Source organism: Chenopodium album, chromosome 23, assembly GCF_948465745.1.
Source record: "Chenopodium album chromosome 23, dcCheAlbu1.1, whole genome shotgun sequence".
Taxonomy (NCBI): Eukaryota; Viridiplantae; Streptophyta; class Magnoliopsida; order Caryophyllales; family Amaranthaceae; genus Chenopodium; species Chenopodium album.
In genome coordinates, this window is record NC_137856.1 from 25,106,407 (window position 1) to 25,132,957 (window position 26,551).

At 33.9% G+C, this 26,551-nt stretch overlaps 2 protein-coding genes across 2 annotated transcripts; one reads left to right on the forward strand and one right to left on the reverse strand.

Annotated features, from left to right (window-relative positions):
• Positions 1-2,017: 2,017 nt before the first annotated feature.
• Positions 2,018-6,001, forward strand: LOC145607185 (uncharacterized). Its single transcript, XM_081662924.1, has one exon. The coding sequence runs from the start codon at positions 2,018-2,020 to the stop codon at positions 5,999-6,001; it is 3,984 nt and encodes a 1,327-aa protein (XP_081519050.1).
• An 11,842-nt stretch (positions 6,002-17,843) lies between these two features.
• LOC145608705 (deSI-like protein At4g17486) lies at positions 17,844-19,114 on the reverse strand. Its single transcript, XM_081664312.1, has 3 exons — positions 18,725-19,114; positions 18,333-18,620; positions 17,844-18,239 (listed from the first exon to the last, which is right to left on the reverse strand). Exons 1-3 carry the CDS (start codon positions 18,888-18,890, stop codon positions 17,962-17,964), a joined length of 732 nt encoding a protein of 243 aa, XP_081520438.1. The 5' UTR covers positions 18,891-19,114; the 3' UTR covers positions 17,844-17,961.
• Positions 19,115-26,551: the final 7,437 nt, after the last annotated feature.

The following is a 26,551-nucleotide window of genomic DNA, read 5'->3' on the forward strand; positions in this document are numbered from 1 at the left end:
AACTAGAACATACAGGATCTGGCTTACCAGCATCATCAGAATTAAGAGCGCAGCTCTTAATAGATATTTCACAGCCCTTAATCCCGGGGTGCTACATACCTATCCAAGGAGATATAGTGGCATGGGTGTACTTTAGTTACGAGGGAATCTTTCGATTCTGTAAAATGTGTGGTCGAGCAGGTCATACCACTTCGAGATGCTTCCTGGATAGGGAAACAGCAGCAAGAAGGCTGAGAAGAAGATTGGAGGAGGTGGAAGAGCAAGGTCTAAGGGTGCTATATGGACCTGGAAACTACCTATTTTATACTAACTTTATTGAAGGCTTACCTGATAGATACAGGTACAGGAACACAGCAGTTAATCTGAGAATGTACGAAGAGGCAGAGGATATGCCAATGTGGGAGCAAAGACAAATGTGGGAGAGAGACAGAGGCTATGTTATGTCATCTGATAGTGAAGATGACTCAGAGCAATTCTTCTCAGGGACGGAGGAGATTATGGATGAGGATGTGAGTGGAACAAGTGAAGATCACACTCATACCAGTAACTATGTTCCGATTCTAAGGTTATCTCCAGGAAGAAGGTTGGGTTTAGCAGAGGATCCGTATGCTGAATACCACCCCGGAAGGCAAAGGAGATCAAAAAGCCCAATGGATGAGGAAATGGAGGAGGTAACTCAACCTATCAATTCTGCTGTGAATGGGAATATCGCTGGTGATGGGACTTCTCTTAGAGGTATGCATTCAATCTCACACAACCTCAATTATAGTGATGCTGATAGAGATCGATTTGGGGTTATTGGTTGTATGCTGGGTGCTAGAACAGGTACTCTAACTAGAGAAAATGGGGTTGTGCCTTCTAGTACTCGTTTTAACTATATGAGTAGTGATAGAACTAATCTGTCTTTGGGAATCAATGTTCAAAACTCGACTTATGAAGTTGGTGAGTCGTCTCGTGGAGCACGAGATACACCAACAACACTTTTTGAATCACTGGGAATTGTAGAATGGGCTGCTACTCCTTTCCAAGAATTGATGAATATCAATCAGAGAGGATCGGGTTTGTTGCAGGATGTCACTAACCAAGCAAGTAACCAATGGGAAGTAAGGGATCAAAACAGGGGAATGACCCTAATCTCCTCAACTACACAACCATGTGTGCAGCGTTTAGATAGTACTGAGAGGCAAACGCACGGATATATTACTGAAGCTCATAGAAGTTTGGCGCGATCAGTTACTCTCTTACAGGAATTCAAAGATTCACTTGGCGATCCGACCTTGAATAATCAAGGAATCACAGAGCAAGTTGGTTTTGCTCCGAATCTGTTTGATTTGGATGTGAGTAACTTCCAACTTACTGAAAATGCACCACCAAATACACCTGTATATCTGCTGGATTCTACTAACTTGCAGGATCTCTCAAACTCTACTATGATGCAATGGGGAAATAAAAAGAGGAGAAGCAGACCTGAACGAAGAACAAATTCAGCTGCTGACTGCAACCTAAGAGAAGCAGAGTTGGGTGGTGCCTGGAGGGGAAGCAAAAGATTGAAGATACTGAATGGCTGGGCAGAGAAGGGTGGGTTCAGTCTGTGGTATAAGGATAAAAATGGGACTAGAAAATTCAAGTCTAAAGCAATTTCGGATGTTGATATGGCAAGAGATTGGGGTGTTTGTGTGGGAGAGGATATAGTCAAAAGAGGAAAGAACAAACGTGAGGAACTTCAAACTAACTCAACTTCTCGTGGATGCAAAAGACTCAAAAGTGAAGAAGTCAACTCAACAAGGTCAATGGAAATGGAAGACATGGATTGGGAGTTTCAACTTAGCATCTTACATTCAATCTTAGATGAACAAAAGGGTGAGGAAGCTGAACCAGATCAGCTCCCAACCCCTAAATGAAATTCATCTCCTGGAATTCTCGAGGTTTAAATGATCCACACGCCCCGAAAATTCCCTATCTAGTGTGGCTAGTTAAGAATAAACACCCTTCCTTTCTCTTTGTTTCTGAAACTAAGATGTGTAAGAATGATCTATGTAAAAGATTAAGGTCTTGTAATCCCTCCTTTTGTTGTGGAATCGATGCTGATGGGGCTAGAGGAGGCCTTTTAGTCTTAGGTTGGGTTAATGCTAGTGTTAGTTGTGTCTTTTCTTCAAAAAATATCATTGTTTGTAAAATCGTGGAATTAAATGATGATATTAAGTATGTCTTTTTCTTTTACGGAGAGCCTAGTGTTGATAATAGAGTAGAAGTTTGGCATACTTTACTAAACTTACAAAATAGATACCCTAACCATTTGATTATTGGTGACTTTAATCAAGTGGAAAATTTGGATGATAAATTGGGGGGTAACCCAATTATAAGAGGTGATGAGGAATTTCTGGATTGGAGATTACAGGGAAATGTGCTGCAAGTCCCTTTCTCTGGTCCTAGATTTACCTGGAGTAATAAAAGAGATGGAAATGATCTGATTATGGAAAGATTGGATCGTGCATATGTTTCAAGAGAGTGGTTTGAGAATTTTCCAGAAGGACGAGTTATCAATGAACCCCTCACAGTCTCCGATCATGCTGCAATCACCTATAATACTTCAGTTGAGGTGAAGGGTTCAAACAGACCTTACCAACTGGAAAAATGGTGTCTTCGCATACCTGAAATTATTGACATTATTAGGCAATGCTGGGAGCAGGACATACAGGGTTCTGCAAACTATAATTTGTCTCATAAACTAAAGCTAGTGCGAACTAAATTGCAGAGGTGGTGTCTTCTACATAAGAAAGTATGGGGTGTAAATTGGAAGGAAGTCACAGCTGATCTACAACTCTTGGGTACTTCTGTTATTACTAGTGAAGATGGTAACATTTACATGGATAGACTGAGAGGAGTCATGACTCACTGTGAATTACAGTTTGGGTACTGGCAGCAAAGACTCAAGCAAAACTGGATTCAGTTTGGTGATTGTCCAACTAAGCTAATGTATAGCAGAGTCAAGCAAAGACAGAAAAGAAATGAAATCACTATGATCAAGAATAGTGAGGATGTATGGGTGGAGGGACATGATCAGGTAGCTGAACAAATTATTCTATCTTTAAAAGACACGCTGCAACCTGCAATTTCAGATTCTAAGGAGTACAAGACAGCAGCTATTGTTAATCAATTAGCTCTCCCGACTCTCTCAGCAAGTGAAAAACAAGGATTGGACGCTCCCTTCACTTATGAAGAAATTAAGTTGGCTGTTTTCTCCTTCCAGGCTGATAAATCGCCAGGTCCAGATGGTATAATTGTAGATTTTTTCAAGGCAAACTGGGATCTAGTGGGAAATGAAGTGTTTAAAAGTGTTACAGAATTTTTTAGCTCGGGTTTTCTCCTTAAAAAATGGAATCAATCACTATTAGTTATGATTCCAAAATTGGAAGCTCCGGAGTATGCTACTCAATTCCGACCTATAAGTTTGTGTAATACGATATATAAGTGCATTTCAAAATGCCTAGTGAACAGACTGAAGGGTCTACTCCCTAAGTTGATTTCAGACTTTCAAAACGCTTTTGTGCCTGGGAGGCATATGGAGGACAATATTCTACTCAGTCATGAACTTTTGCACACCATTAATACCAGGAAAACAGCTGAGCTAGCAGCATTGAAGATCGACATGTCTAAAGCGTATGACCGAGTTAATTGGACTTTTCTACTAAAGGTGCTTGAGGCGTACGGGTTTACTGCAAAGTGGTTACAACTGATCTCTCAGTGTGTTACTACTGTTTCTTTCAAGGCACTAGTGAATGGGAAAACGACTGATACCTTCAAACCACATTGTGGTCTTAGGCAGGGAGACCCCTTATCTCCCTACCTTTTTCTCTTTTGTATGGATATATTGTCTCGTATGCTCACTCTTGCACAGGATATAAAGGGTCTCAAAGGAATTAAAGTGTCACGAAGAGCGCCTGCTGTTACACATCTTTTCTTTGCAGACGACGCAATGATCTTCTTTGAAGCAACTGAGAAGTCAACTATGGCAGTCAAGGACATTCTTGAAAGGTTTGGAGATGCCTCGGGTCAACAATTGAACCTGCAGAAATCTTTTATTAAACTATCCCCGAATCTAAGAGAAGATATTGTTGATAATATTAGAAGTATACTAAGAGTTTCTAAGGTACAATTCTTTGAAAAACATTTGGGTGTTCCAGTTGACATGGTGGGAAAGAAAAGCACGATTTTCTCCTTTTTGGTGGATAACATTTCGAAAAAGGTAAAGGCTTGGCATTCTCTGAACCTTACTCAAGGAGCAAAATTGGTGCTAATAAATACGGTTCTTCTAAGTATAGCTTCACATGTAATGAAATGTCTGAAGCTTCCTATGTCAATTGCAAACAAAATCAACTCCATAATTACAAGATTCTGGTGGGGAAATGGAGAAGGCAAGGGAATGCATTGGGTTAAGAAGACTATGATACAAGCTTCAAGGTTTGAAGGAAGTTTAGGCATTAAAGGAGCTGAACTACTAAATGATACTCTTCTTTTCAAACAGGCTTTGAGAATTCAAACCAATCCTCAACTGACAATAGCTAGGATCTATAAGGCACAAGGAGCAAATTTTTCCAATATCCTACAACCACGATTTTCAGGAAAGGGTGCCTTATCTTGGGGTAAAAGAGGTTTAATAAGAGCAGTTTCAAGCTTCAGGAAAGGCTTTGTGTGGAAAATAGGAATGGGGAACAAAGTAGCAGCAGTTTCGGATGCCTGGGTTAATGGTAAAATACCTGAAATTAAAAGTAACCACACTATTACAGCAGCTAGAAACTTAAGAGTGTCAGACCTTATTGATCAAAACACCAGGAACTGGAAGGGTGTGGAGATTGCTAAATGGTTTGAGGACAGGGATGCAAAAGAGATAATAGCTATGGAATTGCCAGACTCAGAACAACAGGACAGACAATACTGGAAGCATACACCAAATGGTAAGTTCACAGTCAAATCAGGCTATAAATTTCTTAGAAATCAGCAGCAGGGAAGCAATGATTACAATCCTACTACTGTAGAACAGGGAAGTTTTTTTAGGATAATTTGGAGGCTTAATATTCCACAAAAATGGAAAATTTTTATTTGGAAACTTTACCATGGGGGTATTGCTGCTAAAGAGAATCTCTCTTTTAGGGGAATAACTCTTAATACTTCTTGTGATGTTTGTGGGAAAATAGAATCAATGCAGCACATCTTCAGGGAATGTGAGATTGCAAGAGATGCTTGGGGGGATAGTATTATTAACCCAACAGTGAATTTAATCGATGATACTCCTTTAAGGGAGTGGATTCAAAGCCAAATCCTGCTGTTATATAGCAAGGATGGAATTAACAGTGTAAATATCAAGACTCTAATTATAACTCTTTGGAGTTTATGGGTTACTAGAAATGGTAGAGTCTTTAGGAATGAAACTGGTGGCCCTGCAATGGTAAGGAAAAATATTCAACTAAGTAGGGAACAACTTCAATGTTATGAAAGTAAAGAGGATGTGATTTTGGGAAATCATGAACCTCTTTACCCCCCTGGTTTCCTTGCTGCTAACTTGGGTAATTTTAACCATGGAACTTATGATATCCATATCCAAATTGATGGATCGTGGGAGAAAATAACAAAGAAAATGGGTATTGGCTGGACTTACGCTCACAACAACAGGGATGCTGTATATGATGGAGGTGGAAGCTATGGAATGGTGGAGTCAGCTTTTTGTGCAGAGGCTAGAGCTTGTCTAGGATCTCTTACATGGGCTCGAACAAAGGGCTTCAAGAGGGTTGAGATGTTCACAGATAGTGCAGCTTTGGTTACACAGTTGGTGTTAAAAACGGATGGGAACATGGCCAACTTTTGGACTCTGCAGGGAATCAAGAATAAGGGAAAGCAGTTTGAAGTCTGTTGTATCAGGAAGGTGGATAGACAACAAGTCCATCAGGCACACCAAGTAGCTAATTTCTGTAGAATTAATCTAGTCTCGTTTTCTAATCCTTAATTTGTATTAGCTTTTGTCAAAAAAAAAAAAAAAAAAAAATATTGGAATATATAAAGGGCTGCGACGATGAGTTTATACCACTATAAATAAAAAGATAAATATTAAATTCAACTAATCTTAATACTTAGCCACTAAATGTGCCATACATTGACTAACAAAACACATTATGAATGTGACAAGCGAGAAGAATTCCTGAGGTTAGATGGCAAAGATGGAAATCGGATTACCTACAAACCCTTGGGAAGAGGCTCCTTTTGATGAACTAAGGCCCTGTTCTTTAGAGCTGCTCTGCTCTGCTCAAATCAAATCTGCTCTGCTTTGCTTTGCTCTATTTTCAAATAATAATTAATGATAACAATAATAATAATTAATATTGTATTGATAATAGTAATTTATTATTTTGAACAATTATGATAATTTTTAGTATCAAAAATAATTTTAATAATTACTAATATTTATAATAGTTAGTACTTATTAATAATAATAATTATTATTATTATTAATTATCAATAATAATATTTAATAATTCAAACTATTAAGAATTAACATTTAATAATATTATTAATTAATAATTTCTAATAATTATAACAATTCTTTCAAAAAAAATAAATAATAATAATAATTAATAACAATTTCTTTTATAAACATTTGATATTACAATCACAATGTGTAGAAACATTTTATGTGGGTATTGGTTGTTAGTTCATTGAGTTGAATTAACTTTCAAATCTTTCCATATAATTTAAGAATTAAAAAATAGAGGTTGTTTTCAAGTAGTACTTTGTATATCATTATTATTTTTAGGGTTAAAAATATATGATTAAGACAAATTTATAAGTAAAATCATTATTACTCATTAAATTATTTCATTTTAAAACTTTTGTGAAATTAATATAATTAAGTAAACCATTGACTTTTATCTTTCTACTATTAACATATGTTAAATATGATACACATATATCTATGTGTACACTCACCTAAATCAATGGTATATGCATTTAATAATAATAATAATAATAATAATAATAGTAGTAGTAGTAGTAGTAGTAATAGTAATAGTAATAGTAATAGTAATAGTAATAGTAATAGTATTAGTATTAGTATTAGTAATAATAACAATAATAATAGTAATAGTATTAGTAACAACAGCAACAGCAATAGCAACAGCAACAACGACAACAACATTAATAATAATAACATTAATAATAGTATTAATAATAATGTTGAAATCTGCTCTACTCTGCTCGGCTCTGATGTGCTATCTTGAAATCTATTCTACTCTGCTCTGCTGAAATTTAATCTACTCTACTCTGCCCAGAAGCTCAAAAGAACAGGGCCTAACTTGAAATGTCAAGGTTATGATTACTCTTCTGAAACATGATATGCGGCTTCATTAATTGTGGGAGATTTAGAAGAGGCAACCCCCTTTTTTATGAGAAACTAGTGTGAAGCCCGGGCGTTGCTCTGGGTTATTTTTTTTAACACTTGTAAATTGAATAGATAGGTTCATTCTTTATTATTTACTACCTCCGTCTCTTTTTAATTGACACGTATTCCTTTTTAGGAAGTTTTTTTTAGCTGACACGTTTCCTTTTGAGGTAACTTTTTTACCTTGCATTTACAAGTTTCTCCACTTGCTTTTTCATTCTCTCTCACTCTCTCTCCTCTCCTTAATATATGTGCCTAAATCAAACGCGTCAACTAAATAGAAACGGAGGAAGTATTTATTTATTATTTGTTTATAATTTATAATAGCTTCTCATTGAACCTTTGAATAAATTATTTATGAAACAATTATTGACTAATTATACAAACATGTTCTTGTAAAAAAATTATATAGACATGTCCTTTGTATATAATTTATAATATAATGAAAATAAAGACATAATTAATATCAAAATAAATAAATGTCTAAAATTTATAACGATAGTTAATTTTTTTTGCTTGTATGTATTATCTCGATGATCATAATTAGCAAATAATAGAATCAATTTTTTTTTTTTAAGAATTGTAATTATGAAATGTTCAGAACTCCATCCAATCCATATACTTATATATTTATGAGTCGAGTATTGAAAACATGATTAATATATGGATGAGATGGTAAGACATCTAATGCATAGTTTTGAGGTTGCGAGTTCGAATCTCATGATAGACATTTTTATTAAATTATGCTCATAGTTGAAAGATGACATGGCGAGGGTGCCACATGGCACATAAACGTTTTTAGGAACGCTTTTTAATATATAAAAATAAAGTACAGAGATAGATTATTTGGATACTAAATAAGGAAGGAAAGAAAGGGGTGGGAAAGAGGAGGAAGGGAAGGGCAAAGAAAAGGAGGGGGGTTGAGCTGCATTTTCCCTTTAAATCTCTCCACTTTTTGAGGGATTATGCTTAGCTTACTCCGTCCATACCTAAATAAGTGAAACATTTTGGCTTTTTGCACCATTCATGTAATTCACATTAACTAATGTTTTTTATTTATACATAAAAATAGTCTTGTGGGTACTTGTTGAAATCGTTCCAATGAATATTTTATTAATATTCAATTGTTATAATTTTTAATTTTTATACTTAAAGATATTATCAGTCAAAGTTTTGTATTAGCATACATATCGAGACAAACATTTCACTTATTTAAATACAAAAGGAGTATTAAAGCAAAAGGGAAAATGGATCTCCCTGTCTCCCTTTTTTCCCTTCCTTCCCACAATCCTTTACCCAAATAAGATAGCGAGTTTGTCCTCCTCCCTTTCTCTTTCCTCCTATTTAAACAAAGAGTGAAAGAGGTATCCAAACAAGGTAGCTTTTGTGGTAAAAGCCTAACCCTATGCCCCTAAATACTCAAGTTGGCACAAAAACATAGCTCAAATTCCACCAAAAAATCTCCAAACATCTGAACCCAATATTTAGATTTTGGCCATATATATATATATATATATATATATATATATATATATATATATATATATATATATATATATATATATATATATATATTGGGGAGGGATCCGGTGAGAATAGGTCCATATGTGAGAATTCATACTTATATGATAATTGATTTTAAATTTAGAACATGTGAGTAAAAATTTAGAACATACGAATAAAAATTTAGAACATATGAGTAATAATTTAGAATATCTTATTTCATTTAAGAATTAGAACATGTGAGAAAAAATTTAAAACATCATACTTAACTTTCTGTAGCATAGCGTTTAGAACAAAATGCCTAGAAATTTAGAGCCTAGACTCAATGATTCTTAACATATATAATAGTTCTTAGAAGAATAAACTTAGCTTTTCCAAATATAGATTTAATTGGAACATGATACTCAAATTTTAAGACCTTGAACTCAAAAACAAATCTAAACATATATGCAATATTTTTTAGAACATATGCAACATATTTTAGAACATATGTAACAATTTTTAGAAAATACTTAAATATTTTAGAACATAATTCATTAATATAGAACACGAATTGAAATTCGATTTTTATAACGAATTGATTCGAAATCAGTTTATTCTTGATTTCCAAGGTAACAAAAACATATAAATTGTTGTTTAGTTTCTTATGTTCAATTAAAATTCCTTGAAATTTCAAACTCTTTAATTTTCCCAATTTGATTGGGTTGGATGAAAAAATTTTGATTTCACATATTAAACTGTCAATTAAGCTTGGTTTATCTTTGATTAAGCTTCACAACTTGAATTCTTGACTACAATTGTTCAAAAGTTGATACAAAACACATGAAATTCTTGAGCATGTGGTGATGGTGGTCGTCGTGGAGAGGAGAGGGAGTGTTGGCCATGATGTCGGGGAGAAGAGAAAGAGTGATGGTGGTAGATGTGACGGCATAAAGGCTATGGAACAGGTGGTGGTGATGATAGAGGAACTAGAGATTGGATAGTGTTGGTGAGGAAAGGAGAGAGAATGTTGAGGTTGAAGATGATGGGTTTAATTTATTTTCAGAACATCTACCTTAACATATTAGAACATAGATGTGTTCTCACATATAAAAGAGATGTTCTTTTGTATATGTATGTATGTATATATGCCATAACATAAGAGAGATGTTCTTTTGTATATATGTATATGTATGTATGTATAAAAAGTAAATAAAAAATATGCCATAACATTAATGAACGATCCTCCGTTCTTTTGTTCTATTTACTTTTTATTTTAGGCAATTTTTTATTTTCTACTCACTTTGTTTTATTCTATTTATGGCATATCCTTTTTTTTCATGTTAGTTATCCTTTCACTTCTAAAATATCACACCTTTTTTGTATTCTTTTTCTTTCTCGCTGTATTTACCTTTTTATACTCTTTCCCTTTCTTACTTTGTTTTTCTCGTTCTTATTGTTCACTGACTTCAGTGACTTGTTCCGCATGAATCAAACACAACACCACCTAATAACCTAAAATGTTAATTTATGTTCACCCAATATTTCTTCCATTTATAATGCTTTGTTTCTTAAAAATTTGTTTCAAACCTACTTATTTTTTTACAATTGTTGGTTCATATGTGATCTGGTGAATCGTTTCACCCGCGCCTTTAGATAGATGTTGGATCTCTTTTTTCTCTCAATGGATGTCTTGGGCTTTATTGTGACATTAAAGTGCAATTCGTGAGAAGAAAAAAGAGTAAAGCATGTTTTCCGTAACTTTTAAGGACTAAGACCCTGTTCTGTTCACCTTATTTCTACTTATTTCAGGGTTAATAAGTTCATATAAGTTCAGATAAGTATTAATAACTTCAGATTATTTAAGTAGTTTAGGAAAAATTAGTTCAAATAAGTTGTGATAGGGCTATCCAAGTTAATTTATAACTAAAATAAGTTCACATAAGTTAAAATAAGTTCAGGTAAGATAGAATAAGTTTTGATAAGTTCAAATACGTAAAAATCAGGTGAATGGGCCTGAATTGTGCATTTGTTTATTGCAGACTTGCAGTATAATTACACTCCATCGATTGTGTAATTAGTGAACACTAGACCCTAGTGTAGATTGGACACCCTACACCCCCTCTAAACCTGTTGTTTAGAAGAGTACTACCCACACCCTCTATTAACTTTCATTTTATCTCTCCCCACTCTTTTTTACATTTTCTCTCTCCACACCCATTTCTATGCAAGGTTCTCACTCATCAAAAGCTTTAATTGCAAAATTGTTTTTAAATTATCACAAAAAAAATCTTCATGCACTATGAAATTCAATAAAAAAAAAGGCGCAAAATCTAAAAACGTAAGTTATTTTGTTTAAATTTGGATTGAAAAAGAGTATAAACTCTAGGTTTTACTAATTTTTTTGTTGCAATGTATTTCGAAAATATAATTGAAACATAAAACATGAAAAATGTAAATCAATATAGGTATTATACTATAATCTTCAGTTTTGTTTGCAGAGCGAAGGAAGCCGTTTCAGAGAAGAGAAACAAATGTTATCGTTCGTAGTTATTTTTTTATTATTATTTCTTTAATTTTTTTTTTATTTTTATGAAGTTCAATTTCATTTTGTTAAATGTTCATTTATATGTTAGTATAACGTCATTCATATTTTAATAGATGATACATGTTAATTTACGTATTGATAAATGTTCATTTTCATTATATATAAATGTTTATTTACGCATTGATAAATGTTCATTTTCATTCTTATTCAAGATCATTTCATTTTTAACAAGTAAATGCATTAATTTTAAAATGAATATGTGCATATACTTAAAAGTTCACTTTTATACTACTAATTAAAGCACCCAATTATATCATAAATTAGTTATTTTAACAAATTTAATAAGGAATTTCAATGAGAGTGTGTGCTATATTGTATGTAAGTTTTATGGAAATGATTCTTACAATTACAATAAGGAGTGTGTGCTACCTTCAAAAATTTCAATAACAAGTACAAAAATTATAAATTTTATACATTTTTCATCTATAATAATGCTCCTTAATTAAATGTTCAATTACAAATAATTATATGTTCATTTACAACTATTATTAAAATATGTTCAGTTTTGAAATATTATATGTTCAAAATAACGTCACTTGGGGAGGGGGGGTGTAGGTAGCAGAAGCTACACCGGGGTGTAGTGTAAAATTTTCATCGATCGTGAATTTTCGTTTTGCGTTTTGAAATATTGCATGATGCATGATTGTAACTTGTAAAGCGTAAGGTCAATTTTTTTCAGATTAGTAGAGCATAAATTTGGTATATTGTCTAACTTTGGTCCCCATTTTTCTCTTTTTTCCTAATGATCTAGTCATGACATTTCCCTTTTCTCCAGTAAATGTCCTTTTACTTTTCTTTTTACTTTTTTTTTTTTAATTGATGGGATCCAAATCGCAAAAGCAATTAGTTTAATAATTTTTGTAAATCTAGTATATTCACTTTAGTCATCTCATACACCAAGGCATTTGATAAATTTTGCCTTAATATATTGACCCACACATTAATAACCAAATACGAAGTACTATCTCCGTTTCTTATTATGTGCAACAAAACGGTATTATTTGTGAGATATAAAATATTCCATTATTGCACATAATAAGAAACAGAGGTAGTATAATTAATATTTCATCCGTTCCCCAAATATGATACGGAGTAACAAGAGAAAAAGGTACAAAATTTAAGATGAGGAGAAGATAGAGAGAAATAAAGATAAGGACCCATGTGATGAGGGGAGAGATTGAGAGAAAGCATATATATATTAGTGCAACTAGGCGCATAACTGTTATTTGTTTGGGATGCATATAGGAAGGCTAATTGATAAATTTCACTTAATTTTTGTGATTTTTTATTGCTATAGACCTACAGTTGTATTTTTAATGTACTATTATACTTACAGTGGTATATTTAATGTACTATTATACTTACAATAGTATTTTCAATATACTATAATACATGTATTATATACTAGTAGTCTAGTAGAGCATAAGGTGCTTTAGTAGAACTATTTATAATCATTATTGGTAATAGTGGTACAAATAGAAAAATATAATTTCACCACTATTTGGTCTTATAGCTGCTATTAACTTATCATGTAAATAGCAGCTATACGTCAACACTTTTTTTTTTTTTTTTTTTTTTTTTGAAAGAAGCATCAATACTTTCTTACATATATGATAATATTTTAATCAGGTGTGGGTACAGCATGTATCAAGGGTATGCCTTTGCATACCCTGCAACTACATAAAAATAAAATTTGGTGCCCCTTTTTATCAATAAATTAAGTGTAGTCTGTTGGTTATCCAACTGTTTTTTAGGCTTTTTTGAATTTTATCTCTAGTCTAGAGTTCGAATTCCATGCATCGAACACATTTTTCCCAACTATTTTTTGCTGACTACAACTTGATTTTCTATAAGTATATAATTGTGCACACTCTATATGTGAATCTTGGATACGCCACTGATTTTAATGTTTGTGAAAATTTATAAAGTAAAATTTATAGTATATTAAGAGAAGGGGGAAAGTATTTCGTAAACAAATCTAAGTATTTCATAAAATCAATATGTTAAAATAAAAATAAATAAATAAATAGTTGATCAATTATGAGGAATGCATCTCAGCGCATAGCTTCTATATATTTATAAAATATATAGAAAAGTAAAAATGTAAATTTGGCAAACTTTTGGAAAAAGCCGACTTTACGGGCCTGTTCACATTTACTGAATTGAGCAAAACTGACTTGTTCACATTTACTGAATTGAGCTGAATTGAATTGAACTGAACTGAACTGAATTGATCTAAGCTGAAATGAATGTTTAATGAGAGAAGGAAATTAGGAGCTAAACTGAACTGAACTGATTGGAGCTGAACTAAACTGAACTAAACTGATTAGATGAGCTGAACTGAACTGAAATTAAACTAAAGTGAACAGACCCTACAGTGGTACATTATAATATACCATTGAGTACCATTATGCATGTATAATGTACTGTTAAAGGATAAATTGTCTAAATAATGCTTTTTGAGTACTACTCCTTCCGTCCCTTTATCACAGGCCTGTATTCCTTTTTGGGGTGACCAAATTAATAGGTTGTATTTTTTTACAATATTATTCTGTTTTTGATGATTTGTCACCCTTTTTCTTTTTCTTTTTTGTACTTTAATATCAATTATTAATACTTTCTCTCTCCTAATTCCCAATAATTTTTTCTTTTTCTCTATATCTCTCTAACCCATATGCATATTTATACTCCCAATTATTAGTTTTAAGAAATCTTAAACTTTCTTAATTCCCGTACAAAATAAGAAATAAACATGTAATAAAGAGACGGAAGGAGTATTATGTATGTAGTGATACTTTTTACCATATTATAGGTTGAATATTATCCCAAAATACGTACCACCTATCACTATTTACATATAATGGTTTATTTATTATGTTTGCTAAACAAATACTTCCTCCGTTTCTATTTAGTTGACACGTTTGATTTAGGCACATATGTTAAGGAGAGGAGAGAGAGTGATAGAGAATGAAAAAGCAAGTGGGGTAACTTGTACTCCCTCCGTGTTTTTTAAGTGATACATATTCCATTTCCGGCCGTGTTTTTTTAAGTGATACATTTCCTTTTTTGGCAAAACAATACATTAAAATATTATATCTCTCTCCTCTCATGGTCCCTACCCAAATCCACTACTACTTTTTTATTATATCTTTCCTCTCACATATATTACTTTTCAATAAACTATTAACCCCACTATCTTTCTTTAATAATTTTTTAATATTCCACTACCCCACTTACCTCTTATTTTATTTAAGTCAATTAAATTGCCTAAAACTATGTACCGGTCAATATGTATCACTTAAAAAAACACGGAGGGAGTAAATACAAGGTAAAAAATTTACCCAAAAAGGAAACGTGTCAACTAAAAAGAAACTTCCTAAAAAGAAATATGTGTCAACTAAAAAGAAATGAAGGTAGTAGGAGTTATCAATTGTTAAGAATCTTGAGATTGAATATCGTCACACATCCCTTGTCATTCCTCTTTTCCCGCTTTTTCATTGCCTCGTTAGGTGAGCAACATGGGGCCTTGTTTTCCACCATATCATCTTTTCAAGAACTTTGTCTAACTATTGCTTTTCTTTTCTCAATCAAAAAATAAAATAAAAAATAAAAAAGAAAACGGAAAAAAAAAAAAAAAACCTTCGCTCTTTATGCAATTCTACATGATCTTGATCAGCTAACCCAAAGGGTTGCCAACTCTCTTAATATTGATTTTTCATTAGTCAAGAATACATTAAAACAATAATATTATGCTAATTCTCATTCTAATTTATTGCACATATATTATTATTTTATTTTATTGTGTCTAGAAGGTCGACAATCTTTAGGGTCACCTAAATATTTTCCGAAAAGAAGAGCATCTTTCAGTCATGAAATTGAAAGTTCAATCTCTATTTATGACAATTTGGGGGGGGGGGGATTCCCTTACCCCCTCCCCCACTCTTCCAAATTGTTTAACCTATTAACCTGGGCCAGTTGACCTATGAGGAATTCCAGCCCGGTAAATTAAAGCTCTTCATCTTGCTTATATATAAATTAAAAAAGGAAAATTTGCAAATTGCAACCATTTAAAGTTCGTATTTTGCAAATTGCAGCCATTTAAAAACAAAAATGCATTTTGCAGCCAAAAAGTTCATATAAATTGTAAATTGCAGCCTGATTCAACTTTTTCTTCGGTTTACATGTCAAAATATCTCCGGTTAAGGTTTTAGGGTTCATTTTAGTTCTTAGGGGTCCGAATTGAGCTCGAAATTAGCCAAAAAAATAACGTAAGTGCCTTGTTTTGTGTAACAAAAATGTATCGATTTGTGGTAAACTGTAAAAATGAGACACTTACGTAATTTTTTTTTCTAATTCCGGGCTCAATTCGGAACCCTGAGGGCTAAAATAACCCCTGAAACCTTAACCGAAGATTTTTCGACATATAAACCGATGAAAAAGTTGAATCGGTATGCAATTTACAAATTTTACGAACTTTTGGGCTGCAATTTGCAAATTTTTTTTAATTGGCTGCAATTTACAAAATATGAACTTTAAATGGCTACAATTTGCAAATTCTCCATTAAAACAAAATCCTATATAATCTTGCATATACATTTGAACTGCCAATATCTTAACTAATTGTGAAAATTACTAAAAGTTGAAAACATACATTCTTAGTTATTGAATAATAGTAAAAAATAACAATAACAATATAGTCAAGTGTTGAACTATAAGAAGTATTTATTTAACATAAAAAGGAGTATATAATTATACATTGTTGCTTATTTCCCCTATTAAAGTAGCTATGTTTAGCGATAGCGTTTTAGGTATTGAATAATTTTTTTTTTTCAACAGAGTCAAAACCTATGGGCCTGCTCCCATTTACTTAATTTCAGTTCAGTTCAGTTTAGCTCTAATCAGTTCAGCTCCTATCAGTTCACTTCAGTTGAGCTCCTAATTTCCCTCTCTCATAAAATATTCATTTCAGCTCACTTCAGTTCAGTTCAGTTCAGCTCTAATCAGTTCAGTTCAGTAAACGTGAACAGACCCTATATATACTACGAGTACTACACTATGCTAAAATTATTTTTATCAAATTTAAATTAATTTTATTTAACTTAAATTATTTTTACTGATTCCCTATAATATTGATTCTTTAAAGTTACTGACTTTTTACTAATTTAAAATTAGGTTTTTTTTTTTTTTTTTTTTTTTTTTTTTTTTTTTTTTTTTTTTTTTTTTTAACTTAACCTCTCTCTTTATTTATTTATTTATGATTTTTTTTATTTTTTTTTGTGTTGAACTAACCCAGCTTATTTTTGTACAAAGTTGAAAAAATTTTAAATTAACTCAAATCAATTTATTGATTATAATTCTATATTTGAATGAGATGAAGAGAACAGGGCCTTAAAATTAGATGTAGCGTTTTGAAATTTTTTCTCAAAGGTAAAAAATATTACTCCCTCTACTATGTGCATCACTTTGACTTTAATACTACCGACAAACTATCAATTTTGTTGTTAAAAAAATCTAATATATTTAAAACACATGTTGTTATGCAAACTTATGTTGTATGATTCACAATGTATATATTCATTATTTAAAAATTTTATAAAATAAGCCAACAAAAAATTAAAGATATTAATGGTCAAATTTTTATAATAACATGTGTGTTAATCAAAGACAGGATTTTTATGTAGGTTTTGTCCAATTTTAGTGCTTAAACGATATGTGTGTTTTTTTAAATGTATTTTAATTCAACTACTTTTTTTTTGCCAAATACTTGTACTATCAATAGCTGCATTCAGTAAAAATAAGTTGAGCGCAATGAAAATAATTTCAATATAATTAAAATAAGTTCAATTTAATAAATTTAATTTCAGTGTGGTAAAAATCATTAACTTTTAAAAATAAATTAATTTCAAATTCAGAAAAACCAATTTTTAATATCAAATAGAAAAAAAAAATTATCTCAGCAAATATGTGGTGAAGAGAACTGGGCCTAATTAAAGTAATTACCCATTACTATTCGATACATTACTTGACCACTAAAAGCTACTACTCCGGTGTACGGAGCACTTACTAGTGCTAAATGCTATTTTTGTCGATCAGGGCCTAAGTCTTATGCACAGACTTTTTGTTTCAAAAAAAAAAAAAAAAAAAAAAAAAAAAAAAACTTATGTATAGACTTGATCCGCCTAATTGGAGCTGCAAGTTTTTACTATTGATTGAAAAAAAAAAGTCCAGCTAAATTTTGAAAAATGGTTTTCAATTATTCATCAATTTTATTATAATAAAAAAAAACCATAAACTATTAGACAAAAAGAAAAAAAAAAAAACCAGTGGATGAATGAAACTTGATAAATGCTGAAAAAACCCAAAATAGACATGTTAATTTTGTACAACTTCACATCTAATTGGTTGACCATGTAAAACAAATTCTAACTCTACTAATTTGTACCTATTTGCCACTAGTAGGAGAACAACCCAATATTAAGGGTGAAGAAGGTGTCACTGATTTTGTTTTGCAATTCTTATTATTAACATTAACAGATTCCGATGGCGGCGAAGATGATAAAGAAGATGATGAATTAGATGATGTATTGAACCTCTTTGATGAGCTGCTCTCTGTGTTCTTGTTCACTTGTTCATTCCCGTTTTTTTCTTGTCTACGATGCTTCTGTTGCTGGATTCTTGTCGTCGTTATACTCACCGGAATCACACAGTTGCATACGATTCCTGTGCATTTAAGAATCAGCTTAAGTTTTTGGTTGAGTTGATCATCTAACAAACTATATACTACTGAAAGTATTGTTTAGATTTCAAATTTACCTATTCGAGCGAGGCGATTAACCCAAGTTGGGATATGATTTCCTGTAAGCTTAATGCAAGCATCATTGCAAAAATGGTTGCAATTCTTGGTAATAAGATTATAAGCATTCCCTTTATACTCCTTTGAGAATTCCTCCATTACTTTCCTTACTTCCTCTGCTCCTAACTCTGTCCATCCTATTAATATCGACTTTCTAAATATAAATCCTTCGCATTTCTTCGGCTCGCCCTCGAAAATCCCCGTAGACGGGTACTCGTGTGCTCCAAATGCGTACTCGACTCCGTGCACTGCAACAATACTAACAATTAGGTACGTCTTGCAGGTATCTGCATCATATTTACGAGTTATAAAACGAAATGATTAAATAAAAATAAGGTCGATAAGGGACTACCTTGTACACCCGAGTGGTACACCCCTAGGCCGAGCCAATAAGCATAACCATTAATCGGAGTAATGTCGTAGACATTGAGGTAGACTGGAATCGAACCACCAACATCAACACAGGTTTTTTTCCTACACAACAACATTTTTAATTTTATGAATCTCAATACTAGCATTACTAGTTGCAAACTACAACTTCTGGTAGTAATAATAGAGTATGTTAAGAATAAAGGGAATATTGGATTAATTGAAATTCTTTTGGGGATCCCACCGGCGGCAAGTAGTAGCCGCGCATAGGCATTGATTCAAGTGCTTTTTTTTTTCTTACTTTTGGGTGATTAGAATTAAATATTTAGTGTTTCGTACTAGTTTTTTGGGTGGATTATTGGATCTATGAATTATGTATATTTTTAAGTAAACTATGGTGGGGATTAAAATAAAAAATAAATATTATGTGTAGGGTTGGTTACAGCTTTTTTAGCTGTCTTGATCTTGAATGTTGTTTTAAAATTTAAAAATTTGAGTTGCTATTTTCCACTTTTTTATGAGACAAAAGTAACGTACACTCATAATAATGGTCCCTAGTGGGGATACTAATATTCAAGATTAATTTAACACAACTATTGATACATTGTTTCTAACTTTCTATATTAATTAGGGCAGCTAACGCGTGCGATATAGTTAGCCATATCTAGAATATTTTTCGGTTTAACCTTACATTAAAATTTTAGTTATTAGTAGTATATGAGAGAAAATATATAGAGAAATATATTTAGGGGTATAAATGTCCATACATTATTTTTAATTGATAAAATAAAGAGGTAATTATCATTAATGAGGGCAAATAAGTAAATAAATATTTTAGATGGTATAATTGTCCAAACACTATTCATTTTGATAAAATAAAGAGGTAATTATCATTAATGAGGGCAAATAAGTAAATAAATATTTTAGATGGTATAATTGTCCAAACACTATTCATTTAAAAAAACTTGTACATAATTAATGAGGGGATATATGTAAATACATATTTTAAAGGGTAGAATTGGCATAACACTATTCATAAGAGTAGTTTTGTACTTTTTATAAGGGAGGGATGCCTTATATTGATATGCAACGACATTTTAAAAAAAAATAAAAATAATAATAATATCATATACACCATTACAATTTATAGTCATAGATTATTGGATGATTCACGGTTTAAATCCACTATAATATTTCACAAATTTGTGGTTGGCCATATGGTGTGGCTGGTATTAATTGGTCGGTCAAGGTTTTTTCAGTCATGGTAACTTCGTCGCTCAGGAATTACTTGGTCAGGGGTTGTGTAGGCCTGGTTATTCGGTAAGGAGTTACTCCTTACTCGCTTGGTCAGGAGTTATTTGATCAGTGTTTTGTAGTGTCTCAGCTTGCCGCTTGGTATGACTTGCCACACCAAAGAAGCACTGTAATCATTTTTGGACAAGCATTATAATCTAAAATGTTAAAAATATTTTAACTTCATTGAGATAGATATGAAAAAATAAATTTTTAACGGTTTATTGGATATTACATGTAAATGAACAATTTAAATCATTGATTTATTTATTTATCTAGTTGATTGATATTTTGAAAATATGTAACGAGTGTATCATTTTCTATCAATAAGAATCTTTTCTCCCTAAGATTTCTGCTAAATTAGAGAGAAATAGAATAGAATTGCTTGCTTACTTTCATTAATGACTTTGTAATCAATATATAATACAAGAGCTGACCCTATTATGATAGGATTAGGAAACAATCAAAAGATTATATAAAGATTTACTAGCCACATAATATGTTAACAGATTATATCCTATGATACTCAAAATATATCCGCAATAACCCCCCTCAAGTTGGAGCATGTGGATCATCAATGCCCAATTTGGAACGTATATTATCAAACTATGTTTTTCTAAGAGCCTTTGTAAAAATCCGCAAGTTGAACGCCGAAACATGAGAAGGAGTTATCAATCCTTCGGTAATTGCATCACGAACAAAGTGACAATCAACTTCAATGTGCTTTGTTCATTCATGAAATACTCGATTCTTAGCAAGATGCAGAGCTGACTCATTGTCACAAAACAATTTATTTGCCTTTGGATGCTGTACACCAAGACTCAATAACAATGCTTTGAGCCATTTTAGCTCACAAGTAACGGCAGACATGGACCTGTATTCAGCTTCCGTAGATGATGTTGGCACTGTGGGTTGCTTCTTGATTTTTCATGAGATGGGAGACTTACCAAGGAACACTAGCCAACCAGACAAAGAACGACAAGTTAGAGGACAAGCAGCCCAATCTGAGTCACACCAACCATGTAGATTCAAGTCAAAATCAAAGCTCAATAAAATACCCTGTCCCGTAGTGCCTTTCAAATAACGAACCACCCTCAACGCAACATCCTAATGCTCACTACGAGGTTCTTGCATAAACTAAGACAAAACATAAATTGAGTATGCTTAATCAGGGCGAGTAACAACAAGATAAATCAAACGGCCTACTAGTCGTCAGTATGTCTTCATCAGAGAAAAGATCACCAGTAGCAAGACTCAACTTGTGGTTCTGCTCCACAAGAAAGCCACTAGGCTTTGCTCCCAAAAGCCCTGCTTGAGAAATAATATCTTATGTATACTTTCGTTGGCACAAAAACAAACCTGCAGTGCCACGAGCTACCTCAATACCCAAAAAATATTTCAAAGGACCAAGGTCCTTCATCTTGAAGTAATCACTAAGATAAGCCTTAAAAACAGTTAATGTAGCGGAATCATTTCCAAAAATAATTAAATCATCAACATAAACTAAGACAGTAATATGAACGTTGCCTGTAGTGTATGTGAATAAGAAGTAATCAAGATAAGATTGTATGAAACTATACTGTTTCAAGGCCGTGGTAAGCTTTGCAAACCAACATCAAGCAGCCTGTTTCAAGCCATAAAGCGACTTTTGGAGTCTGCAAACTAAAGAAGGATCCGAGCTTTCAAAACCCAGAGGCAATTTCATGTAGACCTCCTCACTGAGATCACCATGTAAGAAGCCATTGTGCACATCCATTTGATGTAGCTCCCAATTTTTTGCAGCTGCAATAGCTAAGACAGTGCACATCATCATCATTATTCCAACCGGAGCAAAGGTTTCTTCATAATCTACCCTGCTTTCTGATGATTACCAAACACTACCAAACGAGATTTGAGAAGCTTTACGTCTCCATTTGATAAAAACTTGGTCTTGTAGACCCATTAACTGCCTAGAGCTCTTTTCCTTGGCGGACACTATTAGAAAACAGGCAAATAGCGACGGATGGTTCCGACGGACACAAAATTCCGTCACAAAAGTCGAAATTTCGGACGGATTTTTATTCCGTCGGAGATGAATTCTAGACTTCCATCGGAAATTTCCGACGGAATAAAAATCCTTCGGAAATTTCGACTTTTGCGACGGATTTTTCCATCGTACCGCACCATTTCTGACGATATTTAAATATGTCGAAAATTTCCGTCGGAATATAATTTTTTTAAAAAAATAAACTCTTTAAATAAACCTTAAAATCCTAAAATTCGTTCCCAGCCATTCACTTTCCTCCTCTCCTTTTCTCCTCATTCTCTCTCCTTCCTCTTCTCCCATTCCGCCTCTTCTCTATTTTATCTCTGTTCTTCTTCTCTCTCCTTCCTCTTCTCCCTTGCACCGCATCTTCTTTCTCTTTCTCTCTTTTGTTCTTGGTTGGTGGTGTTTTCGACGCCGAGGAGTAAGGTTGGTGATGTTCCAGATGCCGACGAGCGTGGTTGGTGGTGTTTAAGACGCCGGCGAGCATGGTTGGTGGTGTTCAAGATGCCGATTAGTGTGTATAGTGATGTTCAAATTGATTTCTCGTCAATTTCTCGCCGATTTCTAGAAATTAATTGTTTTTCATGTCAAATTCGACCATGAAAACTCTAGAGCGGTCGAATTTGACCTTTAAAACCCAAATTCGAGCTAATTTTGGGGTTTTGTTGGTGAAAATCAAGGTATGTACTTTGTTCTTACTTATTTTTGTTTTTCGAGATTTTTTTTAATTTTACGGTGAATTGTGGTTGAATTGGGGTGGCGGTGTACTTGTCGGTGGCGGTGGTGTTTTGTTTTATGTTTGTTGGTGGTGGTGGTCTTGGGTGCCGCCAGGGCTAAGGGTCAGGGTGGGTGGGTTAATTTGGTGAGAGAAGGTGGGTTTGGTTAGGGTTCGGTCAGGGTTTGGGTGTTTTAGGTGTGTGGATCTGGGTGTGGGTTTGGTGGGGTGTTGGTTAGTGTTAGGTCAGGGTTTGGGTAAGGTGGGACTGGTTTTGTGGTGGTCTGATGGGTGGCAGTGGCGGTGGTGGAGGTCTAATGTGGTTGTTTCTGGCAGTGGTGGTCTGATGTTGGGGTTAGGGTTAGTTAGGGGCATCGGTGCGGCGTTTTTTTTTAAATTTCATTAAAGCATTTTTCGACGGAATTTCCGTCGGTATTTTCCGATGGAATTGGGTCCGTCGGAACTTTCCGACGTACTTTTCCAATGCCTGAAAACCTTTTCCAACTACAGAATTTCGTGAAAAAGTGGTTCCGACGGAAACTCCGTCGCAAAAAGGCAATTTTCCTGTAACAGCTTTTGCGACAACTGGTTGCGCCGGAAATTCCGTCGGAAATAGGTTTTCCGACGGATTTCGGGGTGTTTCCAACGGAATTTTTCCGTCGCTATTTGCCTGTTTTCTAGTAGTGGGAAGATGTTCCAATGTCCAAGTACCATTGTCTTCCAAAGCTCGAATTTCTTTCTGCATAAACTTGCGCCACCCGTTTCTGTGTTGTCTGCCTGGTAGAAGAGGCAGTGTACTCCGCTGCCTCCTTGCGGTCATCATCTTTTTGCCGCAAGTTGCATGCAGAGTGGGCTGTCTCCGTATTTCTTTCCCCGTTAAATGTTTCATGCTCAATTTTATTATTATAAGCAACCAAATCATCATCACTCACAATATAATCCGCAAAATCAACATGGACATCATCCTCCGTCTTACAAAGAAATTGATCAATATTAGCATCTTTCGAACTATGAAAAGGGAACACATCTTCTTCAAATTTCACATCACGTAAGACAAAAATTCCTTTGTTTCAAAATCAAATAGCTTCCACCCTTTTTTACCGAAGGGATACCTCATGAAAACATATTTACTACTCCTACTAGCAAACTTATCCCCTCTCGTCTTTTGATTGTGTGCGAAACACAAACAACCAAAAGTACGGATAGCACCAAAAGAAGGAGGCTTATTGAAGAGAATTTCGAACGGTGTTTTATTTTGAAGAAGAGGAGTGGGAGTTCGGTTAATCAGATGAGCTGCAGCTAAAACACACTTTCCCCAAAAATAAATTGTTAGTTGTGCTTGAAATTTCAAAGCTCTCACAACATTAAGAATATGTTTGTGTTTTCTCTCTACTCTCCCATTTTGTTGAGGGGTCCCAACACACGAGGTTTGAAAAAGAATTCCACGGCAACACAGCAATCTTGCAAACAATTAAATTCTGTTCCATTATCACTTTCCACAATTTTAATTGTTTGATTAAATTGTCGGTCAACCATAGCAACAAAATCCATAAACATTCGAAACACCTTTGTTTTATCAAGCATCAAATAAATCCAAACAGCTCGGGAATAATCATCAACTATAGTAAAAAAAATAGCGAGCACCACATGATGAAACATGTCGATATGGACCCCACAAATCACAATGAATTTTTCCAAAAATTCTAGTATAATTATTTTCATTTAGTGGAAATTTATCTCTAGGTTGTTGAGCACGAAAACATACTTCAAGCCCCTTAGATAAACCATTTTATTATTGTTAATATGAGCAAGCAACTTAACTACATACCTTCTCTGACAGTCATGATGGATGCCCCATTCTTCTGTGCCAGAGCTCCAATTTTGATGTAGCTCACACACACGTTGCACCTCAGCTAGGTGCTAAAATAATATAGTCCGGCTCGCCTAAGACCCGTTCTAATCAGCTGCTTAAGTCGGTCCTGTATAGCTCACATATATGAGTTAAATTGGACAACAACATTTAATTGATCATTAAATTGAGTAACAGAGATTAGATTGCAATAAAGATGAGGCACAAAGAGAACTCCAGTGATAGTGATTTTATCGAACAAACGAACGTGAACCTTCCAAAGTAGCAAGTACACGTTCACCATTTAGCAAACTAACCAGACATTTAATGATGTGTGTGTCAAACAACCAAGAACTATTGCCGGTAACATGATGGGTTGCTCCGGTATCAATAACCCAACAAGAAGTATCAAACTTATCATTTCCCACAAAACCCGAAAACACCTTTAAGTGTTTGGTGGTGAAACCTAATTGCAAATTTGTAGTCTGCTCATCATTGGTGTCGGTTAGGGGATGCTTTGACTGCCATATAGGCTCGTCAGCCCCCTGGCAGCACGTACACTCCGCACCCCCCCCCCCCCCCCCGTGGTCTACTCTGCCTGATCGTGGGTATGCAGGGGGTGAGTGGGCATTATGAGCTGCTCTTCATATGCAGCCATAGGAGAATCGTGTCCCTACTTGTTGCAAAGAGGGTACGAATATTTAAACAAATAGCTTGAAATTTCATGCCCCGGAGGTGTTTGATCATTACCGGCCATGGGCATTATGAGCTGCTCTTCATATGCAGCCATAGGAGAATCGTGTCCCTACTTGTTGCAAAGAGGGTACGAATATTTAAACAAATAGCTTGAAATTTCATGCCTCGGAGGTGTTTGATCATTACTGGCCATGGGTAAAAATAAAAAATAAAAAGTCAACCTGCACTTGATACCATGCTAAACGCAAAGAATAGAGTGGTTTAATAACATAATAAAATTCTCTACTAAGGTAAATCATAGTTGACACTCTTGACAGTGTAGTCATAGAGACATCTTTAATCAAACATTGTTATTAGTAGCTTTTAAGATAATGTTACATGATTACATCCATTTTATGTTCTAGTTAATCACTTTCTCACTACTAGAAAACAGCCTAATTCCGACGGACGGGTTCCGACGGACCCATAATTCCGTCGGAAAATACTAAATTTCCAACGGATTTTTATTCCGTCGGATATTTCCGACGAAATTAACAATTCCGTCGGAAATCCGTCGGAAATTTCCGACGGAATATAAATCCGTTGGAAATTTAGTATTTTCCGACGGATTTTTCCGTCGTAAAGTAATATTTCCGACGGAATTTAAATCCGTCGGAAATTTCCGACGGAATTTTCCGTCGGAACATATTGTTTTTAAAAAATAAAATTCTTTTAAAAGTGGACAAAACCCTAAAACTACCCCTTCCCTTTTATGCGCCGCTTCTTTCTTTTTCCCCCCTTCTCCTCTCTCCTGTTCTCTCTCTTCCCCTTATTCTTCCTATTCTCCTTCTCCCTCCTCCTCTTTTCTTCTCCGCCCCTTTTCCTTTTTCCTTTCTTTCATTTTTCTTCGCCCCTTCTTCTTCTTCTGCTCTTCTTCTTCTTCTTCTTCTTCGCCCCTTCTTCTTCTCCTCGGTCTGCTCCTCTTCTTCTTCGCCCCTTCTTCATTGCTATTCACTCGAGGCAGGGTTTATTTTTTTTTTTGAACAAGTAAGGTTTTTCATGTCAAATTCGACCATGAAAACTCTAGATCTAGAGTTTTTATGGTCGAATTTGACCTTTAAAACCGAAAATCAAGTCAATTTTGGGGTTTTGTTGATGAAATTCAAGGTATGTTGTTTTTTTTCTTTTAATTTTTCGATTTTGCGATTTTTTTTTTTAATTTTATGATGGTGGACTCGTGTGTGGTCTATGT